The 24682-nt window shown below is 44.1% G+C and overlaps 1 protein-coding gene across 2 annotated transcripts in view; it reads left to right on the plus strand.

Annotated features, from left to right (window-relative positions):
* Positions 1-23677, plus strand: part of klf8 (Kruppel-like factor 8) — a 55330-nt gene extending 31653 nt beyond the window's left edge. Inside the window, exons 3-7 of one of the 2 annotated variants that reach the window (XM_041051182.1) lie at positions 14209-14481; positions 14583-14817; positions 20304-20415; positions 22181-22320; positions 22593-23677. In XM_041051182.1, the coding sequence (XP_040907116.1) occupies positions 14209-14481; positions 14583-14817; positions 20304-20415; positions 22181-22320; positions 22593-22774 (942 nt within the window). In that variant the 3' untranslated portion in view covers positions 22775-23677. The remainder of the gene's footprint in view (positions 1-14208; positions 14482-14582; positions 14818-20303; positions 20416-22180; positions 22321-22592) is intronic. The other variant, XM_041051183.1, reaches the window with a different exon arrangement.
* The last annotated feature ends 1005 nt before the right edge of the window (positions 23678-24682 follow it).

The following is a 24682-nucleotide window of genomic DNA, read 5'->3' on the forward strand; positions in this document are numbered from 1 at the left end:
TGCATTTCAAGCAGCACAGTTGACCTTTTGTTTGTTTTCATCCTGATTGACTTTCAGGGAGCGTATCATTAGAACAAGCTCCGTGAAAGAAATAGCAAGGAGGTCAGAGGTCACGGCAGCTCCTAAGCGCCCTGACAAGAGACTGTGTGAATCATTTTGAGGGGAAAGGCTCCTCTTGAAACCAAACTTCTGCTGGGGTGACCCTGCACATCGCCTGCATTCTCCAGCACTTTTATCTCGTAGGATCAAACCATCTCTGTCCGACTGTTTGCAAATAAATTAAGCTAATTTGAAGCGTAGCTGCAGAACCAGCGAGTTTCTCTGAAGCAGGAAGCACCTGTATCCTTTCGCCGACTCCTTTTTTTTTAAACTTCTGACTTTTTATTTTCTGAGAGATAAATAGATCAGTTTATGTCTCAGAGGATTTGAGCAGTACACACATACACACTGCAGTATGTTGCATTGTCTGTTGTATCTTTATTGGTTAGTTTCTGCTTGTAATGGGCTTTTGTCTCTTTAAAATCAGTTTGTGTTTTCACTCATTTGTTATCAATTCTTTCAAAAAGCCAAATTATAAATATTTTTATTTATATTCGTGTTTGTCGTATGGCTGGTTGTAGCTTCCTATCCTGATCTGGGACATAATGATTACTGGTGGTTAGTCTTTCTGTGCGTGACTTCAATATAATCAGAAGTTATATACATTGGGAGTGTTTGCATTTTGCCCTGACTGAGCTGACAAGTTGCCAGCGCAGGCATGTTGCCACACCTCTGACATATCTAGCTTTAGTGTTAAGCTGATAGGTTGGGCCACGGACCCTGTTATAATCGGAGGCAGAGGAGGGTATAGAATAAAGGGTGTGAGAGGTAATGATAAGGTGAGTCACAGGCATGCTATAGCAACCATTAACCCAGTGTACATGCTGAGGAAGGAGGGAAGGGTGTTGTCAGCTGGATGTGGTGAGGAATGAAGTGAGGAAGCTGTAAAAAGTGTAAAAAAAAAAAGCAGAAAGGGAAGAGAAGATAAAGAGAGATGGAATGATTTGGTGGTGAGGAGACATGATGAAAGAGTGCAGATGAGGAGAGGAGAGGTACGAGGGAAGGTAGAGAGGGTGTGGACGTTCAGATAAGGACAGGGTGGACCACGGGATTAGGATTGCCGTCCATTTTGTCCTCCTCTGTGTTGCCTTTTTTTGTTTTCTGTAATGTTGTTATCATATTTATTTTTATTCATAATGTCGTCCCAGTTGGCTCTGTCCTTGGTTTTCTGTTGGAAAGCTAACAATGCTAACAGGCCTTGTTAGAGAAACTGCAGGGCGCAGACCACAACGTGAGCCTGTTAGCTGGACCTTCAGTGAAGGCGTGGGAACTCTGGAAGGTGTTTATTATTATCATGCTACTTTGACTGACATGGCGATTAATGTGCAGAGCGGGTTTTGTGACACCGTGTGCAGCCTGTAGTTATCCATAAGGTGGAGAGCAGAGACTTACAGTAGATTCTGGTATTGTGAGAGTGTGGGAATGGCACGGCTGGCTCCATTAGAAGGGAGTGGTGGTTTTATAGTGGGAATTTAGCAACATCACATATAAACTGTGCTCCCCGGTTACATGGCTGGGTCATGATAGGTTTGCTTAGAGAGAGAGAGAGAGGGAGAGAGAGAGAGAGAGAGAGAGAGAGAGACTTACCTGTATGGGGCCAATGGAGGTTTTGGAGTTTCTGAATGTCTCATTGTGGTTGTTTATCTTGATTTAGGTTGAAACTGTGTTTAAGATAGGGTTTAGGCTCAGCCTAAGCGTAGATTAAAAAGTGAACTCTGTGTGTGTGTGTGTGTGTGTGTGTATGAGTCTTTAGAGAAGTAATTGAATAAATGAATAGTTTAGAACAGTGAAACAAACCCTCAGACACCTTTGCTGAGGCCGATAGATTAAATTTATTTCAGCCACTAAGATTAACTTGAGCGGCTGAAAGGAGCCCATATTCACCGAGTGTCGTGTTCATGAGCAGGTGGAGAGTTTTCACTCTAAGTGGTCGTCCTTGCATTTAAAATTGTTCTGATTCCCTTATTTTTTTTTTCCTGTAGGAGGAAATCAAATCAAATCAACCCATAGGATAGGTACTGCTGCTTATCAGCCAACCAGCTACTAGTTTCAAAGCTTCTCTTATCTAGGAAACAGTAACCAAGTTTCGTCATACCTGCCTAGACTTGATACCAGTTACACTAAGAAGCCAATTACATTTCGACTCTGCCTCTGTAATGGCTGAATTTTCGTTTCAGTACAACTGATCACACAGTTCAAGCTTTGGGTAGCAGGGCATGAGGGAACTGGTGGAGATGGACCTAAAACTCGACCCCAGAAAAGAGCCAAACGGTCCACCTGCTGTTAGAAAATAAACTCCTGATTCACAGATTTAAGACTTTTCAGAGAAAAAGCAGAATTATGTCAGTGTGTTCACAGGAGGCTGTGAGGGTAGAGGACTGGGGGAGGGGACGGGTTCAGCCCTATGTGTGTATGCGCATTTGTGTTTGTGGCATGGTGTGGTTTGGGTTAGTAAAGGGTGGGGGCTGGGTGGAGTAGTATTGCGTAAGGCATCATTAAGCGGAGGGTGAGTGTGCGTATGTGTGTGTGCGTGTGTGCGCGCACATGTGTTCTGACCACACCTCTGTGGTTGCTTCGAACAGAGGGGAGTGGAGTTTCCTGTCCAAAGATAAAGTCTCCAGGAAGCAGATCCTCCTGGTATTCATTCCACTGGGAACCTTCAGACACTTAAACGCCTCACATCCTACTTAATGTTACGTCTCGTCTGAACTCGAGTTCATTATTGTCACTTTTAATACGACTCGTGTGTACCACCAGCACAACCAAGACTGAAAGCTGATTATCTTTAATCTGATGATTATTTGTTTGGTTAAGAGATTAAATATATGAAAAAAAATGTCTGACACAAGGTGACCAGCTATAACTCTTATACCCAGATATATTCAGTTTACTATCACATAGGAGATAAAACAGCAAATCATGTTCATTCATGTTTTTTACTCTGTTTCAGGACTAATCGACTTATTGTTTTAAACTTTGAACTCAGGTTATGTTTCTTCACACTTTCAGGGATGTTCGAAAGCATCTGCAGGTTTTACAGGGTCGGCCTTCAGTAACAGCTCCTGTTCAGGACAGAACTTGTTGTGGACAGGGTGCATGGGGCTGCAGAGGAAATGGCTTAGCATGAGACCGCGCTGAAATCTATAAAGGTAACAGACTTTTGGTTGGCGGTCATATGTCAGTGTAATGGAAAGGAGGAAAACTCTGAATTCAGGACAGGATGTGGTCTGGTGTCCTGATTACTGTTTAAAAGACACCTCTGCCGGCCACTGTTCCGTGTGAGGTGAAACGGCTTGCTCATGAGCAGCTCTGCGGTTGGTTGGTTGGTGTAAGTCAAAAAGAGATAGGAAGAAGAAGAAGAAAGGTGGGGACAGAGGAAAGGAAAGAGGACGGGCCGGGCCGGATGGTTCATGCAGGCTAACTTTTGTTTTTCAGCGTGTCAGAACGAGGTCAAAGGTCATTCTGCGGCCTCATTATGGCTTTCCAAGCAAAAGTTAGAAGGAGACTCTATTTTCAGTGTCTCTTTTTTTTTCCCAGAACGTGCACGCGCACACACACACACACACACACACACACACACACACACACTCTCTCACTCATGCATTTTATCTCATCTCATCTCTTTTTTCCCGCCGTTGTTCTTCTCCTGCTTTCTCTTTCAACTCTCTCTCTCGCCCTAATAGGATATGTCGAGGGAGGCTCTGCTTCCGCTCGCCCCGTCGCCATGGCAACCGCGGCTCTGGCGGGAGTTGCCGAAAAGACTGTGTAGCCTGACCCCCCCTCCCCTCCTTCTCCTCCTTCTCCTCCTCCTCTTCCTCCTCCACCTTTCCAAACCAGTCTCTCTCTCTCTCTCCCCCCCTCTCTCTCTGTTTCTCTACCTCTCTCTATCTCCCTGCCCCCTTCTCACTCTCTCTCTCCCTTTCTAAGTCGCCACTTCAGCCAAAGGCGAACACACACGTACACGCTCGCACACACACTGAATACCTGCCAGCACAGCACAGTGAATAGCCCTGAAATCTCTCTCTCTCTCTCTCTCTCTCTCTCTCTCTCTCTCTCTCACAAATACACACAAATGCACACACAAACACACAATGAGGTCCTCTGTGCATATGTGTGTGTGTGTCACTGATGTATGCACATAAACAAGTCAGTTGTCCTCCGGCAAACAGGAGCAGTCATGCACAAAGACAGTCCACAACACACACACATGTACACACACTCTATTACTCTCTGTGTGTTTGCGTGTGTGTGTGTGTGTGAGAGAGCATGAGCCATAAGAGGTTAGAGGCCTATTTACTGTGCTTTTGCCAGGAGGTCTTTGCTAGCATGAGTGTTAGTCAGAGTGTGTATTTGTGTGTGAGGAATGGTGTGTGTTTGTGTGCCTATGTTCAGGGCATTCAATCCATTCAAAGGACAGCACATTCACAATTTTGGGATGCAGAGAGAGAGAGAGAGAGAGAGAGAGAGAGAGAGAGAGAGAGAGAGAGAGAGAGAGAGAGAGAGAGAGAGAGAGGGGGAAAAACGGCGAATGCATTGCAGATACTGGACGGGTGCAGTTTCCTCTGCTGGTGCAGGATGATGATGTCATTGTTGGCAGCCCACTTCCTCCAGAGTGGAGCTTCCAGGAAGTAAAGACAGCCGCCCTGTTTTGGGAGAGGAAGCAGATAGGATTCTGTTGTGGCTGTGTTTTTATTCCGAGCTAATCTGAGTAACATGCAGCCCTTTAAGCAGATCAGCTGATGTTTAATACTGATATTATACATCATGTTCTCTCTAATGAAACAAACGCACAAATTTGTGCGTCAGTTCTGTTTAATGAATCGGTAGCTGCACAGGTTCGGTGCTGTTGTTGGGTCGCGTCTCGCTCTGTAGCGTTGAGCTGTCAGGATACTTCATCTGGAGTGGATGTCAGGTGGCTGAATAGCTCCCTCACCTTACTGATGTCGGGTTTTAACTTCTCTCTCTTCTCTCATCCTTTACACAACTAAAACAAACGGTTGCAACACTAGAAATATCTTCCAGGAGAGACCGTCTGTAAAATGTGGCGTTATCCCCATTGTGCCCCCCCCCCCCTCCTTTTGATGGCTGGCTTTTCATCCCACCTTCCTGTGTGACCGTTCAGATTTAGATTTCCAGCGAGGTCAGACAGCACATTGTACTATTTCTTTTTGAGCATAACCTGACCATTAGGCTCATTATGCACAGTACCTGCTTTTTACCAATTTGTCTGCGAATAGCACTGATCACATACAGACTTGTGCGGTTTGTGTGTACCTGTGCCCCGTCATCCTGGCTGTCACCGGAGAATTTGCACAACGTAAACAACAGCGAGACTCGAAGAAATAATGAGATTGTGGCAACAAAAGAGGCAGAGGTGACATCTTAGATTAGCCTGTTGTTGTTGTCACGGTCTGCTGCTGACCTTATTTCACCTGACTTTGTGCGGAGGATCCTTAGCATTAATTTCTGAGGACTTGCACAGCCAAAGGACCTGAGGTAACTCAGGATATGTGAGGTAGCCGTGAGCCATCAGAATGCAAAAGTGCTGCTCCGAACGGCAGTGTGAAAATGTATGCACCTCACATATACTTAAGATAAGACTCAGTTTTCTAGAGCCAGCTGTGGGTGAAATGATAAGAAGATTAAATACTAGACAAGAGACACAGTCTTATAGTAAAACACTTTTTGTTCAGGTGTTTTGGTTTCTAATTTTAAATCACTGCATGAGTGATGAACTTGAATTTGATCTGTTATTTCCTCAGTGATCTTTCAGTTTTATCCTCACGTGTGAAGCTGTGTGTGCCTACTTCACACAGTCTGTTTCAATGTGAGGGCTATAAATCAATCATCGATCCTCTCTCTGACATTTAATAATGATGATGGAGGTATTTCAGTGATGATAGCAGGTGAAACTACACTTCTACTTTGCCTTTCTTTTCATCAACAGGTCCCATTAAGTGGTGCATCAGGCTTGATGATATATGCAAATGGATTTGTAAGGCTGTTACATCCATTTATGTCTAACTGTGGGAGTGGAAATGGGACTTGTGCGTGTGGGTCCAGTTCCCCACATGTTTGGGGGGGGGGGTTCCTGAGTGCCCCTTTCAGGATGTTCAGCTGAGACATGTGGATCAGGAGGCTCTGTATCACCATGTTACACACATTTTTCCTTTGCAGCAGGTAATGTTTATTCCAACATGGATATCTTGGAGTATTGTTGAATGTCTGTTATTGTATCTGAAACAGACATGTTCATCTACAGATACAGAGTATGTGTAGATGTAGATGGTGCCAGTGCACGTCTACTGTTGTGCACAGTTTCCACTTTCATCACCGCTTCCCGTCTGAGCTCAACTCCTTCATGTTAACAAGTCATTTGGTCGAATCAGCTTTGAAACTAGGATGTTATTAAACCAAATTAAAAAAAAAAACAAAAACGTTCCAGCATGGTGAGATAAATTCACCTGGTTCCAACATAAACAGACTGTTTCCCGAGTTAAGCAGGGCTGTCACGGGTGCTAACTTTGTCTGTAATGAGCATTACTGCTGTTGAAAGTTTCACTCCCATGATGACTGAGCCCACGTTTGTGGGTTTTCTTTTATAAAAGTGATGATTTTGAAGTAATAGATGGGTGAAAAGACTCGATGCTGGTTTTCGTTTCGACTGGAGTGAATGGACGAGTTTGCGTCTCCTCACCCTCGGCAGTTTGTAGCAGGAGGGAGGTTTTTAAGAAAAAAAAAACAAACTATTGAAAACTGTAATTAAATTTTTGCCATTTACTTTTTTTTTCATTTAAAGTCTCACTTATTGATCAGGAGATCAGTGAACTGCTTGGCGGTCAATCGAAGGCTTTTCTCTGTCCCTTTAAAGCTTGTTATTTTGACGCTGAATGTGTTTTTGTCAGCGATGATTACTTTATTCACAGAGCGCTGAGAGCCCGTCTTTAGTGTGTGACACTGTATTTGAAAAGGGAGGAAAGGGAGCCTGATTGTGTAGCAATTTGTTAGCGACTTGTCAAGAGGGCACACGGATTACAGGAAAATCGGCTTTAAAGGGACAACCTGCAGGAATCTCTACAGACCTTGTTGATATCCGAACAATTCTTAGGCATCAGCTAAGGACCGCAGTGACAAGTCATGAACTTTGTCGAACTGTATTAACATGTGAACTGCTGTGAGACTCTTCCTACACTTTTTGTACAGTATATTCCACAACAGGTTCAGGCACATGTTCACAGGGTTACAGAGAAGCCTGCTGGCAAACGCAGGAAATTGATGAATGAACCGTAAAGCAGGTTAAGAGATGAGTTCTTGGGTACGCCAGGAAGATTTCAGGAGTACATTTCAGTACAGCATGAATCTCAGAAAACCCTACCAATAAACAGCCACTGAAAACATCTTTTCACTTACTGGAAAATCATGTTTATAACCTGGAGATTATTAGTTTTTTTCTGCCATCACCTCTGTCAGTTATGATGATATTTCATTTAATGTCTTCATTTTGAGGAGAGACATTGTTAGACAACCTTTCACAAGTGTACAAGTAGACAGGACTTTGCAGCACAAACAATGAAACAGGTTTTGAACAAGTCCAGTTATGTAAACTACTTATTTGGAAGTGAAAACAAAGGTTAACAGCAGCGGGATCCACGTTTGTTTGTTGTAGAGCTCACTCCTCCACATTTGCTTGACTCTTCTTGAAAAGTTTTTTTGTAAAATGTCTTGATAATTGACCTGAAGGTTGGTTAAAACTATTAAAGCAGGCACAGGTTGTTGAGAAACAGACTTTTCCTTTTGTTTTCAAGAGAGGTGGTCATTGTACAGAGTTGTAAAATGAGAAATGTAGGTAAATACACACGAGTTAAGGAATATTTGTGACTTTTTAGTTGATTGTAAAAGAGCTGTCTCTTTTTAGAGATAGTTAGCTGTGTATTAATTCTTGTCTACATGTGTTTTTACATGTCAGACTTTAGGTCTTCCCATGTCTACATGCCTTTTCATGCTCAAACACATTTGACATTCTTTAGTAATTTCTTTGGAAGACTAATCTTTCTCTCCCCACATTCCCAGCACCGATAAACGCTTTAGTTTTCTTTATGTGAGCTGAAATGTGACTGCATAATGACCTAAATCTTTGCATTGAAGCACCTGCTCATTGGAAAGTTTGTGGAATGCAAATGTTTTTCTAATCGACTCTTTATGAAAAACAACCATTCAATAAAGGTCTACTAATTTCCCATATAAGTTAAAATCATGCACAATGGTACCATTAATTACAAGCTGAATATACAGGATGGTGTTTGCTACGGATACATAATTAGACATCCAGACCCTTAATTGGATTTCTCCCTAAACTTATTTTCTAGTCGGGTTGTCTTAATTTTTGGAATTTGTCGTTTAACCTTTAACGTCACATACTGAGATATATTTTCTTTGTGTTTTGTGAGGGTGTCTGAAAGTGGATTTTTCTTTTAACTGGGGGGAAACTGAGGTTGCAGTGTACAGTCACATACAATGAGCTGCACAGCCGTAATTAAAAGTTTGCTTTAAGGTTCGTCCGGTGTGGCTGTTTGGGACGAACAGGTTACTAAGCACCCAGAAAATCAACACTGGCAGCTCCTGTTAGGTAACATTAGTCTGAGAGTGGACATTAACACTGGCTAACGGACACAGTGAGCTGTTCTGAGATCAGCCTGCTAACAGGTGGGTGAACCAGAAAGAGATAGAGAAGAGTAGACTTACCCTTTAACGCAGGGTGGGGGCAGTTGGTGTATCTTTGGGTGGGTCAGGCTGCAAGTGGTGAAGCTGCATATATATGTGTGTGTGCGAGGCGGGGCCGCGTGCTTCGTGGCTAATATCTCCCCCAGCTGTTGTTTTCACTCTCTGTCTTTATTGTGTCGTCCATATCTTCCTTCACACTCCACCTCCTCGAATACACACACTCACACAGACGGAAAACTCAGCGCGTGAACATATACACTCGTCACACGCGTATGCCCTTAAACTCATAACCAAGTGGTGCTGATCGCAGACGACACTGACACATACACACTCCCAGCAAATCAATGATCTCTCCCTTCATTCCTCCTCCATCCTCTCATCATTCCTTTCCTTCTCCTGCTCACTTTACCTCCCACTGGACCCCTTTCTTCCTCCATCCTCCCTTCACCTTTCACATATACAAACAGTCACAGCAGTGTTTGTGTCACCTCAAGACCTATTGATTTCTTCCTGGAGAAAAAAACAACAATGGCGACATGGACTGAAAGCTTATTAGGCTTCAGTGGAATTCACTTTTTACTCTGTGTGTTGTGTAGTTTTTTTCTTTTTTTAATTTTAACTTTTCCATAGGTGAAGCAAGGGTCGTGTTACCAGGTCTGTTGTTGTTAGTTTACCACTACCTGGGCAGAAACTTTGACCTTTTTCAAATACGTGGAATCTGCTGGTCAGTTTAGTGTGTGTTTGTTCCCTGCATTTCCAGGGAATTTCCAACCTCGAAGATCAGGAATATCAGTCTGATAATGGAGCAAAGATGCACATTTTTACACTCAGGACAACAACACATTGTCAGCTTGCTGTTTGTAATTTGCATGACTGTGTCATGTTTGCATGAATATTGGAACGATGACGTGTAGAAGGGTTTGTAGCAGCAGAGAGAATCTGATGGGTGAGAACAGCAGCCCTGGTACTTGGTTGTTGCGGTAGTAACCAATCTATTGTGTATGTGGTTTGTGGAAAAGTTCCAGTGACCTGACCTACTTCATTTTAATGTAGAGTTACCTGGATTTACCTGCAGGGACACTGGAAAACCTTATACAACATTACATAACAAAGTAAACATACAAAGTAAACAACCCTATGTGGGCATATGAGGTAACTGGTAGCTGTATTGCTACTGTAACTCACTCATGACTTTATCTGTATGTGACCCAGCAGATTAAGGTCCCCTGGACGTATTACATCCTTCTCTCTGCCGGGTTTTCTCAGCACCGCAGCCACAGCTGCTACCCGCTTCCATTCAAGTTAGAGATCACATGAATTAATTGCAAGGCGAAGACTGGGTGACCCATTTTATGGTGGAGCAGTTGAACTGAGAAGTGGAAGGGGGAGAGCAGAGCGGAGTTCTCTGGTGAGATCCACTGCAACACGTCTTGCTCAGCGAGTGTTGTTTTTTCTTCATTCGTTGCCTTTAGACACGTCGCGTTTACTGTTTTAAGGTGAATTGTGTTCCAGCCCTGGCGGACTGCTGTGTTTGTTTCAGAGACAGTTATTTTAATGGGCCTTGTGCCATCGTCTGCCTCACAAACAATGCAAATAAATTTGACTTCAGTGCAAGTGAAAGGTTACACTGCACTTACAAGAGAAGCTCAGTTTCTTGCCTTTGTGTGAAAAGAGAGAGCAACGTTTGTGAGGACACATTGCCTTTGAGTTGTATTGTGGTAAATTACCTATATATAGTAACTGTTTTAAAATGAAGACAGCATATTTCTCAGGTTGTACCTGTAATACTTAATACTTTCTCCTCAGGTCAAAACATCTGTTTTTGACCTTGAATCCTCTCAAAACTTTTTCTCTTGACAATCTGCTCTTGTGTTCCCTCAGATCTTGACTTACAGAGTAGTTCCTGGATTTATGTAGTCTTAGTCAAACAATATTTTTTTGTTTAATATTCACCTTTAATCATGAAGACTGGATTTTTTCAAAACTGCAGTGGACACATTTTAAAAAGGCCTGCTTGTTGGCGTGGATGGTTTAATTATTTTTGAAAAGTCAGATGATGGTAGTCAGGTGTACTGGTGTAAAACTGCTTGCTGAAGGGTTCAGTGCACATCTAATAGAAAGGATTTGAATGTTTTCATATTGTTTCAGGATTTTAATGTGGACACACTTATGGAAAAGAACCTGAAAATGCTGGATTGGATGAAAACCGTTTGCCACCTGAACAGAAAACAATAATTAAAACAATATAAGAAAGATATTTAAATATCAGTATTTCTCTTGCTATGACAAAATGGCGACGTTGACCAGAGTTGATCTCAGAAAAGTGCTTTGGTCATTCGTAACTTTGGTTCTTAAAATCCACAAAATTAGTCAAATTTCAGTATAATCACTTCTCTTGTAAAAGCCCAGTGGAAAAAAAATCCTCCTTCTGATACAGAGTCGGATGTGTCCTCTCGTCTCGTCCCAAAATTAGCATCTGTGGTTCAGTATGAGCAGTGTCAAGTTTTTTTCTCTTCCACTGGGTAATGAGCAGCTATACATCCTCCCTTTTAAACTAATCACTCTGACCTCATATCAGAAAGTTTCTCTCTGTCTTCTCTTTTCTTCTCCTTCTCATTCTGTCTCTCAGATCACACTGAGCTTCGCAGGGGTCCGATGAGGTTTTTCTTTTCTTTTTTTTCTCATGGACTTCAGCCTTTCAGTCTCTTCTTTTGGGGATTGTGCAAAGAGTTGTGGGTTTAATCTGAGCAACTGTGAGAAGAGGAAAAGAGGAGAGGAGAGAGAGTGGAGAGAGAGAGAGAGAGAGAGAGAACAGACACGTACAAGAGTGAGTGGGTGGAAATGAAGCCAACGAGGGAAAGAGAGGGTGAGGTGGGAAGAAACAAAGGTGTGGCTGATGTAAAGAGCAAGAGATGCTGGAGGGAGAGACGGGGGTGTGGGAGCGAAAGGTGAAAGGGGTGTGGTCATGATAGAGAGAGTGAGAGAAGGGGAAAAAAGGAGGAGGAGGAGGTGGGGTGAAGTGATAGAAAGATGAACGGACTGGGAGAGAAAGGAAAGGGAGTTGGTGGTGGGTGGGGAACGAGTGGAAAACATGGAGTCAGCTGATAGCTCGCAGTTTCCATGGCAACACTAGGCCTTTCCCTCCCACTCTCTTTCTCTCTCTCTCTCTCGTCTCTTTCTCTCCTCTCTGCCTCACCCACTCCCTCACTTCTTTCACACTTAATTTTCTGTTCAGTTTTTTTTCTTTTTCTTTTTCTACAGCTGTGTCTCTATAATCACATTACAGTCCTGCTTCGTCTTCTTCGCTGATCTCCCTTTTTTTGTCCGTCCTTTTTCCTTATCTTCTCTCCATGGCTTTCCTTTCAATTCCTTTCCTTTTCTATTTCCATCTACAGTCAGAGCTGCTTAGAAACCTCCTTCCTTCAGCCAAGTTGTGCTGCAGGTGTGTGTGTGTGTGTGTGTGTGTGTGTGTGTTTGTTTGTGTGTTTTCTGTGGCTCCTTCTCTCCTCGTTCCTTTTCCATTTGCCAGAGCTGCTTAACTTCCTCCTTATCGCAGCGAAGTTTGGTGCAGGTTCTGTTTCTCAGGTTTTTTTGTTGTTGTTGTTGTTACCTGTTGTCAGAACTAGTGTAAAACAGAGAAGATAAACATTGCACACACAATCCTGGAGAGTTTTGAAAATGGTGCCTCCTTGTGTCTGTCAGAATAATAAAACTCTGACCAAGGATCTTCAGTTGTTCACTGAGATGAAGGCCTACACTGATGAAAGCAAATTCAAAGTCTCTGCAAATTTTCTTGAAGTGAGGAAAAAAAAAAAAGACACCCTTTGCTGCCTGGGCTGAAAATCATTCTAAAAACCTACACGTGACGTGTTGCGACCTGTAATGCAAAAAAAACCCAAAACATGCAAAACCACTGGTATGCTCCTTTAACGGTGGTTATTTGCATAATGTGATGATCATCCACCGCAGGAGGGTGTTTACCAACCAACCTTTATATTTGCATTTTCGTTCGCCGTCACGCAGCCCAGCCTCCAGCTGAACTGCGTGACCCGATAAAAGGGCGTAGCGTAGTCTCCACCCTCTCCTCCTCACCCAGAGCCAAGCTATGTTCAGCTGAACTGGACGGGGGCCAAGTCCTGGACTGGAGGCTCGCTGCTGCTCCCTCTCTCTCTCCATTTCTCCTGTCTCTCATTCACTTTCTCTTTTTTTTTTTTTTTAACTCTCTCTCTCTCTCAGTCTGTACCAGTCTCTCTCTATACCCGCCCAGCCCTGCTCTATCTGTCTCTCTTTCCCTTGCTCCTCCGAACCCTACCCCACCCCACCCCCGGTGTCCCACACAGCACCCATTGTTCCCTGTGCTTTCGAGCTACATGGCAGCTGAGCCCTGGGTGGCTGCAGTGCTGAGTGGGGTGCCCCATTCCCCTGAGGAGCCTGAGAAAAACTAGGGCGTAGTATGAAAAAGTCCGAAGCAAGTTTGTATGAACGTGTTTATTCAGCATGAAGCAGTTCCTCAAAACTTCAAACACTGTTTATCAGTTCAAACCCTGAACGACACACAGTACGTACAGTGCTGGTTTTACCCGCTGTAAATTCCCATTTCACCGTTTTCCTTTGACTATATCATCAATATTCCTGAACAGAGAAACACAGGAGTCTCGTCGATGATTGATGTGATAGGGTTACGTTGCAGCCACCAGCTTCAGTTGTGTGAAATCAGGTTTTTTCATCAGCTTGGTTTGGCTAATTGGTCCAAATATGATAATACCCATGAGCCTCAGCACCCGTCGTTATGTAGCTGTCAGTTAGTGAGGAAAATCAGAGCTGTAGCAAACTGAAAATCATGATTTCATTCTAACATTAGCCCAGAATCTGAACGTGGTGAACGTCTGACAGAGAGAGACGGTTTAAAACAGCTTCACTGCTGTGCTTCCTCTGCCCGTGTGTCTCCAGCTCAGTCTCAACAGCACAGAAGAAAAATAATAAAATCTTTTCTGTTTTGGAGGATTGTTTGCGAGGCTCCTGCTGGCTTTTCAAACAATAAAGCAGCATGCATCAACATTTTTTTGGCATGCTCCGCTTAACTGCGATTAACTGCAGTTTAATTAATACACAAGTTTGCAAATAAAATTAGGCCTGTTCTGTCCTTTCACAGTAAAAACTCCTGAGTGCCCTTAAGTTGAGGATATGATTTGATTTAGCCAATTTAAGGAGTATCATAATGATGTAAATGCTATAGATGCTTTTCTGTCCTAAAATAAATATATTTTATTGGTTTTATGAAAATGGTCATAAAAATACTCAAAAATATCATTTTCATCTTTCATCATAAGCACAGTCAGTTTTCTAACCGTCTGTTATATTTCTTTCCCGTGCCCCTCTTCTCTCTAGCAGGTAGATGTAGGTATCAACTGCCCACAGCCAACAGACCTGAAGGTGAAGACTGAGTTTCCAGTTTGCAAGACAGAGCCCTCTTCGCCCCAGCCGTGCCCTGCCGAGGACCAGACCGAACCCGTCGACCTGTCCCTCAACAAACCCCGCTCCTCTTCGCTCCCGGCCTCTACAACCAGCACCACGGTCAACCCTGCACCCAGCAGTGCCGTGACCCAGCCCGGCCTGTCGGCCACACCAGTCCCCTCAGCGGTACAATCGATAGGCTCCATGGTAACTACAGCCTCCACCCTCCTCCATTGTTGCAGTGATTTATAGAACAGCGTACATATGAGGGTTAGAGCAACAGATGAAATTCCCCCATTCTTCCCCAGGTCCTCTCTCCAGGCTCCATCCTGGCCACGCAGGGTGCCGGGGGACAGCAGATCCTACACGTCATACACACCATCCCCTCGGTCAGCATGCCCAGCAAGGTGGGCCAGCTGCAGACCATCCCCGTGGTGGTGCAGTCGCTGCCTGTTGTCTACACCACCATGCCTACCGACGGCGTTGCCACGGCAGCCATTACAGTGCCACTCATAGGCAGCGACGGGCGCTCAGAAGGATCTGGTGAGTGCTACAATGAAAACCTCCATGAAGATAGCACAGGAGTGAACAGTGGTATTACCTGGGAGAAGAGTGTTTTTTGAGGTGCTCTGAAATCTTCTTTTTCTTTGATATCATATGCATCTTGCAGAAACAGGATGTTGTGGTCGTGCGTAGCACAGGGAGTGGCGTCTTCAAATTTTGAGAAGTAAACTCAGTTAAGAAAAGGAAGTCAAATGGAGATGCCTGTTAGATTGCAAGACCTTTCCTCTCCTCAGTCAGCTTCTCTGTCTCTGACTGTCACACACGCCACGGTTCTTCCATGACTCTGTCACGCATGCTCACACTGCCATTTACGGCATAGCTCTCTGTCTCGGAGGAGCACGGTGTGTCTCCCGATGGGGACTGGTGTGTGTTTGAGGTTAGTGGTATGTTAGACTTGCCGTCTGTCTGCCTGTCTATGTTTGTCGTTCTGGATGCTCTCCATATGTGCCGGATGATTGATGTTCCCACTTCAGCGAGGAAACTTGTGGAAAGAAATGTTACATATGTTGTAGAAAAATGTCCCTGCTTGATATTCATCTGTCAGGGTTTCATCAACAGCTGATTCCGTCCTCTAAGAATTTGAAGGGGAAAATCTCAAGATGTCTCATAAATCAAAATAGGAACTTGCTGTACAGGTGGTCAAATAGCAAATGATGTGTGTGTGTTTGTTTTTTTTTAACTTATACCTGAACATGCACCTGAACAGCTTCTGCTCCTCAGATATCCTGACCTTCTCTGAGAAACGAGTGGTAAAGTCTTTATAGCAAACTACAACCTGAAGTCAGAGTTTGTCCGACTGTCATTGTGTCAGCCTTAAGTGTGGTGCGCCTGAAACACTCTAAGCTATCCGCTCGATCGATTAAACAATGACGAACAAAGAGGTTAAACGAGGTGTAATCCATCCCTGAGCAAACACCAGGGGAAGCTCGACATTTGTTCAGGCAAGCTGGCAAAACAGGCCTCTGCCCCTTTGATAAACTGCGGTAAAGTCCCTCGGTAAAGTCAGTGCAGTTCACCTTGGTCTCTCATCCAGACCAGCGCGGCCTCCACTCAGGAATGTAGAGAGGGAGGCAGTGATTCCCAGAAACCTCTGCAGCACACAAACTGGCCTGAAGGTGCTCTCGCTCTCTTACTCTCCTCGACAGCCTGTGACGTTCAGTACATGCTTCTATGTCACAGTGTGTTAAAATTTACATGTATTTACTGCCCCTTCAGTTGTTTCCCCAGCATGCTTTTCAAAAATCTCCAAAACAGGCATTAAAACATGCTGTGTTCAGTTGTGAGAGTACTATACGTACTTTTTTCAGGCATGCTCCTAATAAATGATGCCCCCATTAGGCTGTAGGCAGGAAATATATTCTGCACGCCATACAGTGTAGAGTCATAAGGGAATCAAGTCTCTAACATCTATTATTACTATTACGATGTTCACAAAGGTGGTGAATCTTACAGGTTTTATTGCATGGAATTAATTTAGATTATGCTTGTGCTCATGTGACTGAGCCCACCTGTGCAGTGGTAATGTGTAATGAGAGCAAAAGAGGAATTTCCTTATTTGACAGAATGGTAATTTACTGTATTTTGTGTCAGCTGTGCAGTCGACTGTGCTTTCCCCTTCCTGTTTTCTTTGTGATTTAAATTAGATTCAGTGGCAAATAATCAAATGAAGTGAAAGTAGTGAAAGTATGCTCAGTCATTCTTGACTTTTGCGATGTTGCTGTTGCTGTTGCAGCGACTACACTGCAGGTATAAAGTTATACAGTCTCTAATACCTTTAAGGAGCCTATGAAATGGAGACTTGAACATCTTGGAAAACAGAGCATGTTCAGTGGTGACCTCATGCAGCACTGGTAGGTGTAACTAATAAGTCATCACAAATTTTTCAACAATCACATCTCTCCGCCAAAACAAACTGCCGTTTTCTTCATAACCAACAGCCTCTCTGTTTACACTGAAGATTCCCCTCCCTGTCTCACATCCAGCCCCAACAATGTGTGTTTTGATGCCCTTTCATTGGGCCTTTGAAGCTGCGTTTGGCATCTTTGTTTCGGTGTCTGTAAATGTCAGTGAGTGGTAACAGTAATCTCCTGAAGACTAACAACACCCTGGACCAGGCTGAACAGTAGCATGTTTCAGGGTGTTGTACCTGTAACCACACCTAACAGTGATATTACAATGTGTCGACACACCCTGTGCTTCTGCGTTTGCTTTTCTTGTTTTTGCAGCTTTGACCGTCGTTTCTATTGGTTGCAGTGACAACATTACCATAATGAAGTCAGTCCAAAGAAACATGAGCAGTCTGACGATCAACAGCAGTTCAGCCATATTATCCGAACAGGAAGCTACAGGAAGATACAGGAAGATACAGGAAGCTCTGGTGGATGTTTACAAAGGACAGTTTTTTATGAAACAATTTTACTGGGATACAGTAACTTACAGTCGGCACAGTGATCGTTTACTCAGATTCCTCGCAGGAATCATTCAAGTGTCCCCCGAAGCAATGTAATCTAATCTCATCTAATCTAGTGAGTGGGGCCAGGTGGATTGTGAAGGTTCAGTTGTCGGTGAAGGAGCCACCTGTTCTTCAGGATCACACTGAAATTCTGTTTCGTTGCTGCATTTCACAGACAGGAGTTTGTTTCTGTTTCTTAGAGGAGAAACTAACAGCGACTGAAGATGTGAGCCAGACAAGGGGAGTGAGTGAAAGTGAGAAAAGATGGGAACTTTAGTGGTTTCTGTTCTTTTTCCTTTACCTGCAAAGAGAACGAGCTGGAGGCTGCTGACGTTCTCTGTCCGTGTGCTGCGGTGTTGTGTGGGAGAAAAAGAAGAGGGAGGGCTGGAGAGATAGATGCAGATGGAGGAAGAGTGTGAGACTGGGTGGGTGGCGTGGGGGTGGAGGGTGGTGCGGAGTTGAGTAGGTGGTGCCATGGGGGTGAGGAAGGATGAGGAGGAGAGGGTTCAGGGGTCGAGAGGAGAGGAGATGGGTCGTTTTGCCTTTGAAAGAGGAAGGCTGCGATGGCGGAGGGGTGGGGGCGGCTTAATTGTCTCCAGAGACAAAGAACACTTCTTTTGGTGTGTGACCCTCCCCACACCAACACACACGCACACACAGATACTCCACCCAAATTCCTTGCGTCACCCTTCCAACCACCCCGCCCCTCCCTGCTCTCTCCAGGCTGGACTTTGAACAGTATGGCTGCCACATTCCTGTAGATACGGGGCGGGGGGGCGGGGGGTGTCGGGGTCTGAATTGTTCTCTGTTTGCTCATGTAATGTTTTCCACTTTTTGTCATATTGCCTCAGATAAGCAGCAGCCTGTGAAATAGTCAAACTGTTAATTTGGGGAAAAGAAAAGAGGGAGTGATGCAGGAGCGAGAGACACCGACAGACACAAGGAGAGAGAGTGTATGTATAACTAAGAGTGTAAATAACTTCGTGCTGCTGTCTGACTCTGACAATGTTCACAAAAATACCACAACATTTTAACCCAGTAACTAGTAAATTACACATAACTTCCTTTTGATTGATTAAAGTTAATTAATGAATGAACAGCTGCATCGTCGTATCAGTCAGTCTGTCCTGACTTCAGACTTTAGAGTTCTGAATGTCACTAATGCTGCGTCCGAGTTCGAGCAGCCTGTGATCTCGCAGACATGCAGCCACCCGGTGTAGAGTAAACAGAAATGTGTGAGTGTTTGCTTCCTGTGCTGCTGCGAGCATTGGTGTTTCACATTGGAGCTGATTTCTGTCTGCCTGTATCATCACACTGGTTTTAACAGCTCGAGGAAGTTGATTTCTACTCTGTGTTTTAAAAACCCCATACCCCAACCCATGAACAATGATAATGATTGATAAGAAAAAAAGGAGTTTTTGTAGTGCAAAAACTCCTCAGGTTTCTGAGTAAAAATAATTGTTGCTTTTGTACACATAAAATCAGCGTCGCTGGCCGAAAATTAAATTATTAATCAAAAAGAAAACTTGCATTAGATGAATTTTTTGGCCATGTGGGGCCTGTCGAAACTAAACGCAGCAATTACCTTATAAAAACAACCCCTAAAAACCCCTGTCTTGTCTGTCCTTCGGTGGTTTAGCTGCTCACCTTGCTGCAGTGATGCACAGATCTACTACACCACTCTGTGACAGAGCTGTGGAGTGTGGTTACAGGTGCTAACAGGGCATGTTACAAACAGTTGCTTATTTACACATCCTGCTGACATGGAGCAGCATTAGCATTCATTTAGTATCATGTTTCTGGCCACCTGCTGAATCTACGTCCACCAGTGTGAATGTTTCACCCAAAAATGAACATGTGAATCTACATGGCGTATCGCCAGCTTTGCTCAGGAGGGTAGTGTACAGTCGACTCTTAGAGCTTTTCACTAAACCTGTTGACTGCTACCAGAAGTGGTGCTGAAGAGAGCCATGAAACCAAAACAACGACCCGAAAGAAGCTGAAAGAGCTGAGGAGAACTTTAGAGCTGGCTGATAATTATCTGTATCAGCAGCACTTTGACCCACTGTTAATAAAACTATTGATTACAGCAGCTTTACATATAAAATCTTTTGTTCTTGTGAGATCCCACACTGAGAAAGGCTGTGTTCCCTCTGCATATCAGACTTTAAACTTCCAGATACCCAGCATGCAGCAGAAAATGCCTTGTGAGCACTTGCTGCCGGCTATCTGGAATTCAAAAGCAAGACCAAAACTCAAAAATGACTGTGCGCCTTGATGACAAACTAGTTAGAATTCATCACAGCCCACCAAAACCTGAGGACAACCAGCGGAGGCTTCTGATCGCCTCGAGAGATTTGTCTTTCAGTTAATTGCTAATTAGCATTGTCTGTGACTTCTGCAGGATATTTTTCATTAACATCTGTTCACGTCGTCTTCCTTCTGCTTTGACATTGGGAAAAGGTTGTTGAAGTGGGAGGGAATGAACGGACAGGATGTTTCTCTTAACAGAAGGTAAACACTGAAACGTTGGGAAAGATGGAGGAACGAGGAGACACGCAGAGAAAGCCAGCATGGGCTTTGGACGCAAATTTTATCCATCAATTCTGCAGCCTAGCAGACCACACCTACACACACACACACACACACACACACACACACAATTGGGGCAAGTCTTTGTCTTGCGAAGTTGCTGGAATCCAGGCATCGCTTTTAAGAAGTTATTAACCCCCTGCTGTTCTATTATGTCTGTTTCCACCCCTCCTCTCCTTCTTTCTATTCTCTCTCTTCCCTTCTTCTTCTGCTTCATCCATTTCCTAATTTCATTCTTTGATTAATCTCTGTCACTTGGCCTCATGCCCTCCATCGTCCTTCCTCAATTTCTGTCCATCCCATCTGTCTAAATTTCCATCTTTTCTTCCTCTTTGTGCCACCGTTTCTGTTTTATGTCCCTCCTTTCCCTCTTTCTGTCTGCTCTCCTACCATCATTCCCCCCGCCCTGTCCTCTCTGCAGTTCGTATCAAGCCAGGTTCAACGTCTCCGGTGGAGTATCAGAGTGACAGCGATGCAGAGAGCGGTACAGAGTCTGGATCGGCCTCCCTCAGCGCCCAGAGCCTCGATGCAGGGTGAGTCCATGATGCACATGGACGCAAGAAACAAACATTATTTAGGAACAGTTTAAAAAGCAGTGTGTCCCGCGTTATAATAATTACAGTATTAGTTACAATAATAAAATATTCCTACATGAAAGAGCACATTTGTAACAGATATGCAGAAAATAACCAGACAAGCTTCAGTTGCTGTGGGTTTCTTCTCGGTTTTGGATGTTTTTTGTTGTTCAGTTGTGTCTCAGGTTATCAGAGCTGTGTGATTGTTGCTAAAAAGGATAATTTGGACTTTATGCTAAACCAAAGGAGCCACATCCTTCACCTAAGCTAAAACCCCACTGATGGAGCTGGATGTGATGATGAGCGCTAGCGTTACTGTCCTAATGGCCAATCATGGTACTGCAACAAAAGAAAATCCCCAGACTTCCACCGTAAATCCGACGTCTGTAAAGCTGTTGACAGGACATAAACTATAAAACCAAGCGTGACGTCATTTGAGTGTAAAGTTCACGATACAAGTCAGCAGGGCTGCGGGGAGAGATAACGCACAGCAGGGTTAATGAGAGACGTGGTCTCTGTGTGGACCATCTCCCCTGCCTACAGTCTCCTGACTAATTACATTACTGCAGCGCTGCCATGACTGGACACTTATATAACCTTACATAACCCTCTGTACGGCAGAACACACTGGAGACGCCCTGGCTGTTTCACAGGGACACAAGTGTGTGTGTGTGTGTATGCATGCTCAGTACACATGGCATAAATGAGGACATTTGGTCCCCTCAACGAAAGCTTGGACGTTTGAAAAGTTGTTACTGAAGGCTGCAGAGTTAAGGTTAGTGTGCCGGTGATGACTCTTACTCTCAGACAGATTTACTTGTGTGTGCATGTGTGCGTCCAGTGTGTTTATTAGTAAGATTAAGGCGGACCTCCTGCCACACCCAGTGGGCGAGGCTGCCTGACTGTAACAGAAATTCTGGGTGCGGTTAGCAGTTGTGTGTGTGTGTGTGTGTGTGTGTGTATATGAGACACACTGTAAGAGATAGAGGCCGTCAGAGACAGAGAATGTTTAATAGAAACAAAGTGAACAAGTGTGTTTGTGGTTGTGTTCTTTTTAATATATGTGTGTGTGTGTGTTTGTGTGTGTGTGTGTGTGTGTGTGTGTGTGTGTGTTGCTGGGCAGGGCTGTCCCAGAACTGGGGTGTAAACAGGGTTACGTAATGCAGTTTGCCGTCACACTTCCTTGTAAAATGGCAAGGGAGGGCAGTGTTTTTTCAAATCAACTTTATTTACACCACAATTATCAAATGAATGTCAAAATACAATAAATCAGAATATCTCATTCGAGACATGTCGACCTCTGAATAATGATTTAAGATTTTGGGGGGGGGGGGGGGGGGGGGGGGGTAGAGACGCAAACAGACCGACACACACAGAAGAGTGAATGGGTTTAGTTTGTCAGATTCTCTCTCTTGTTGGTGTGTGAGAGAGATTCAGTAATGCTGAGTGGAAGCAGTTGTGCAGCTCTGCTGAGCAAAGTGTGACTCTCTGACGCCCCCTGGTGGTCTGAGCCTGATGGTGCACATGAAATAGCTCCAAAACATAAACCAGGTTGATTTTTTTTTTTTTTAAATGGGGCATAACATGTAAATAAAAGTTCAGATTTTTTTTAACAGAGTTTGGTTCTCAAACAACATAAACAACACACTAAGGACAAATTGTCCTTTAAAGACTTGAGTCAATAACAGTCTCTCAAAGTGTCTTGATCCTTTTCTGTCCTCAGGTCAGTCATGGACTTAGAGCCCGTCGATCCAGATTCGCCGGACATCAAGAGAAGGCGAATCCACATGTGTGACTATGAAGGCTGTAAAAAAGTTTACACCAAGAGTTCCCACCTCAAAGCCCACAGGAGGATACACACAGGTGAGACCTGAGCAAAACACACACCAACAATGCAACAAAATCCATCCAAATCCATTTATCTTCATATATTCATCATCCTCTGCTAATATTCAGTGATCATTAGTATCAGTAAATAATCAAATAAAGCAGGATTCGATGGGTTGTGACACTTTTTTCTGCAAATCATTGACACATTTCCACTATGATCCCAGTCTTTCTTTCCTTTCCCTTCCTTGTTTTGCTTCCTCCTTTTCTTTCTCGTCCTTTAACTCGTCTCTCCTGTCTCCCTCCAGGAGAGAAGCCCTACCACTGTACCTGGGAGGGCTGCACCTGGCGCTTCGCCCGCTCTGACGAGCTGACCCGACACTTCCGCAAGCACACAGGAATCAAACCTTTCCGCTGCACCGAGTGCGACCGCTCCTTCTCCCGGTCCGACCACCTCTCCCTGCACCGCCGCCGCCACGTCATGATGTGAACTCTGACTTCCCCCTCTCCAGCACTCACAACTCCCCATCAGCCTCCCCCAACCTCTTTGCCCCTGATGTCTCTATGTCCCTCGCAGCACATCTTGTACCAGTGCCCCCCACCCCACTTGAACCCGTGCTACTTCCTGTTTCACTCCTCGCCCCTGCTGACCTCCCTCAGTTAGGATTTTATGCCCCATCAGCAGACATAAAAGATGATACCTCCACCATCCTCTTCCTCCTCTTCATCTTGGAATTGCAGGAACATCAGGAATGTGTCTGTTTTTGTGTGTGTGTGTGTGTTTGTGCAAAGTGGAGGCTACAGGATTTTTTTTTTACCGTGTGTATTTCAAGACATCATCATCATCATCATCTTCATCATCACCATCACCGTCCACCAAATGCCTCTCCTACCCCAAAACAGTCCCCTCCCTGCCACCCTCTAACTCAGCCCCCCCATCACATACTTCTCCTCATCAGAAAGAAGGATGGACTGAAGGACATCCAGCAGCAGGGACGTTCATCCATCCATCACATGCATCCATCCATCCAAAGAAGAGGAGGAAGAGTAAAGGACAAGAGGAGGAATGACGAGTGTGTACTGTTATTAAACTAAAAAGACAAGAGGAATCTTGAAACTGATGTCTCTTCAGCTGCTCTTCTTTTCTTTTTTTTTCTTTTCTTTTACAGTAACTGTACATATCCAGAGTTGGGAAGTTATTTGAAGCCAAAATTTCATATATTATGGATTTTTGGAAGCAAAGGTGATTTCCTAACGTGACCCGGATTCCACCTCAAGAACAATTTCCAGGGAATCTTTTGGAGCTCAGGAATTTTACCCTTTTCTCTAACTGTGATGTGACTGAAAGAACCAGGGCAAAACTGGCAAATGATCTAAATCAGGAACCATCCAATAAAAAAAAAAAAAAGTTCAATAATCTGCTAGTCCTATGGACATTTTTGGTTGGTACCAAAAACATTATTTGAGCTCCATACCCAGCCCTTCTCAGAGCTATAGTTCCTGTGCGCAAAACTGCAGTGGATTTTCAAAGTAAAGGTTTCCCAACTCTGTGCATGTCAGTGTGCGAGTCTGTGTTATGTGTGCGTGCAAGTGGTGAGCTTTTCCACAGCAGCTGAAGTCACATGGAACACATTTCCTCTTACGCAAACATATCTGAGGTGTCGGAGGCTGAGATTTAAAAGTAGCTGGTTTTGTACCGACCCCCGCCTCCCCCTCCCTCCCCAACCCCTTTTCAACCCCCTCCCCTGGTACAGGGAGCTACAAGACTGTGAACTTTATAAAGATTCATTTGTTTTCATTGTATCAATCACATTATTGTCGTTTGCGTGTTCTTCCCCCGCACACACCTTTGTGATTCTTCTTCGATAACAGTATTTGCTTTTTATGCGTCGTTGTTGTTGTTGTTTTTTGAAATAAGGCCTTCAGTTCTGTTTTTTTTTTTTTTATCTTCTTTGCCGGGGTGGCACTCTTAACAGAATGACACCCTTTAAAAAAAAAAAAAAAGATTTCAGATCCTTTTGTTGTGTTCTGAGGCTGTGAAAAAAAGACAGAGGAGACACAAATAGTTAGAGATTACAAGTAAAACTCTCATGCAGGGAATAGGGGAGCTTTTCTGAGTGTGTGTTTTTTGCGTGCGTTGTTTGTGTGTGTATGTGTGTGTGTATTTGGGTGAGTGTGCATGTTTTGAGACAAACACATAATCAGAACTTAAGATTTTTACGAGTGTGTGTTCCGGGCACTTGTTGTTCTTTTACCTCTTGCCCGTTGAGCCTTAATAACCGAAGTCAATCTGTAAGGGCGAAACCAGAACCTCTGACAGAAGACGTCTGGCCAAAGATCAACTGTGAGTCTCCACTGACTGAGGCATGGTCCTGTTTGTCCATGAGAACCTGATCTT

This window comes from Toxotes jaculatrix, chromosome 12 (genome assembly GCF_017976425.1).
Source record: "Toxotes jaculatrix isolate fToxJac2 chromosome 12, fToxJac2.pri, whole genome shotgun sequence".
NCBI lineage: Eukaryota > Metazoa > Chordata > Actinopteri > Toxotidae > Toxotes > Toxotes jaculatrix.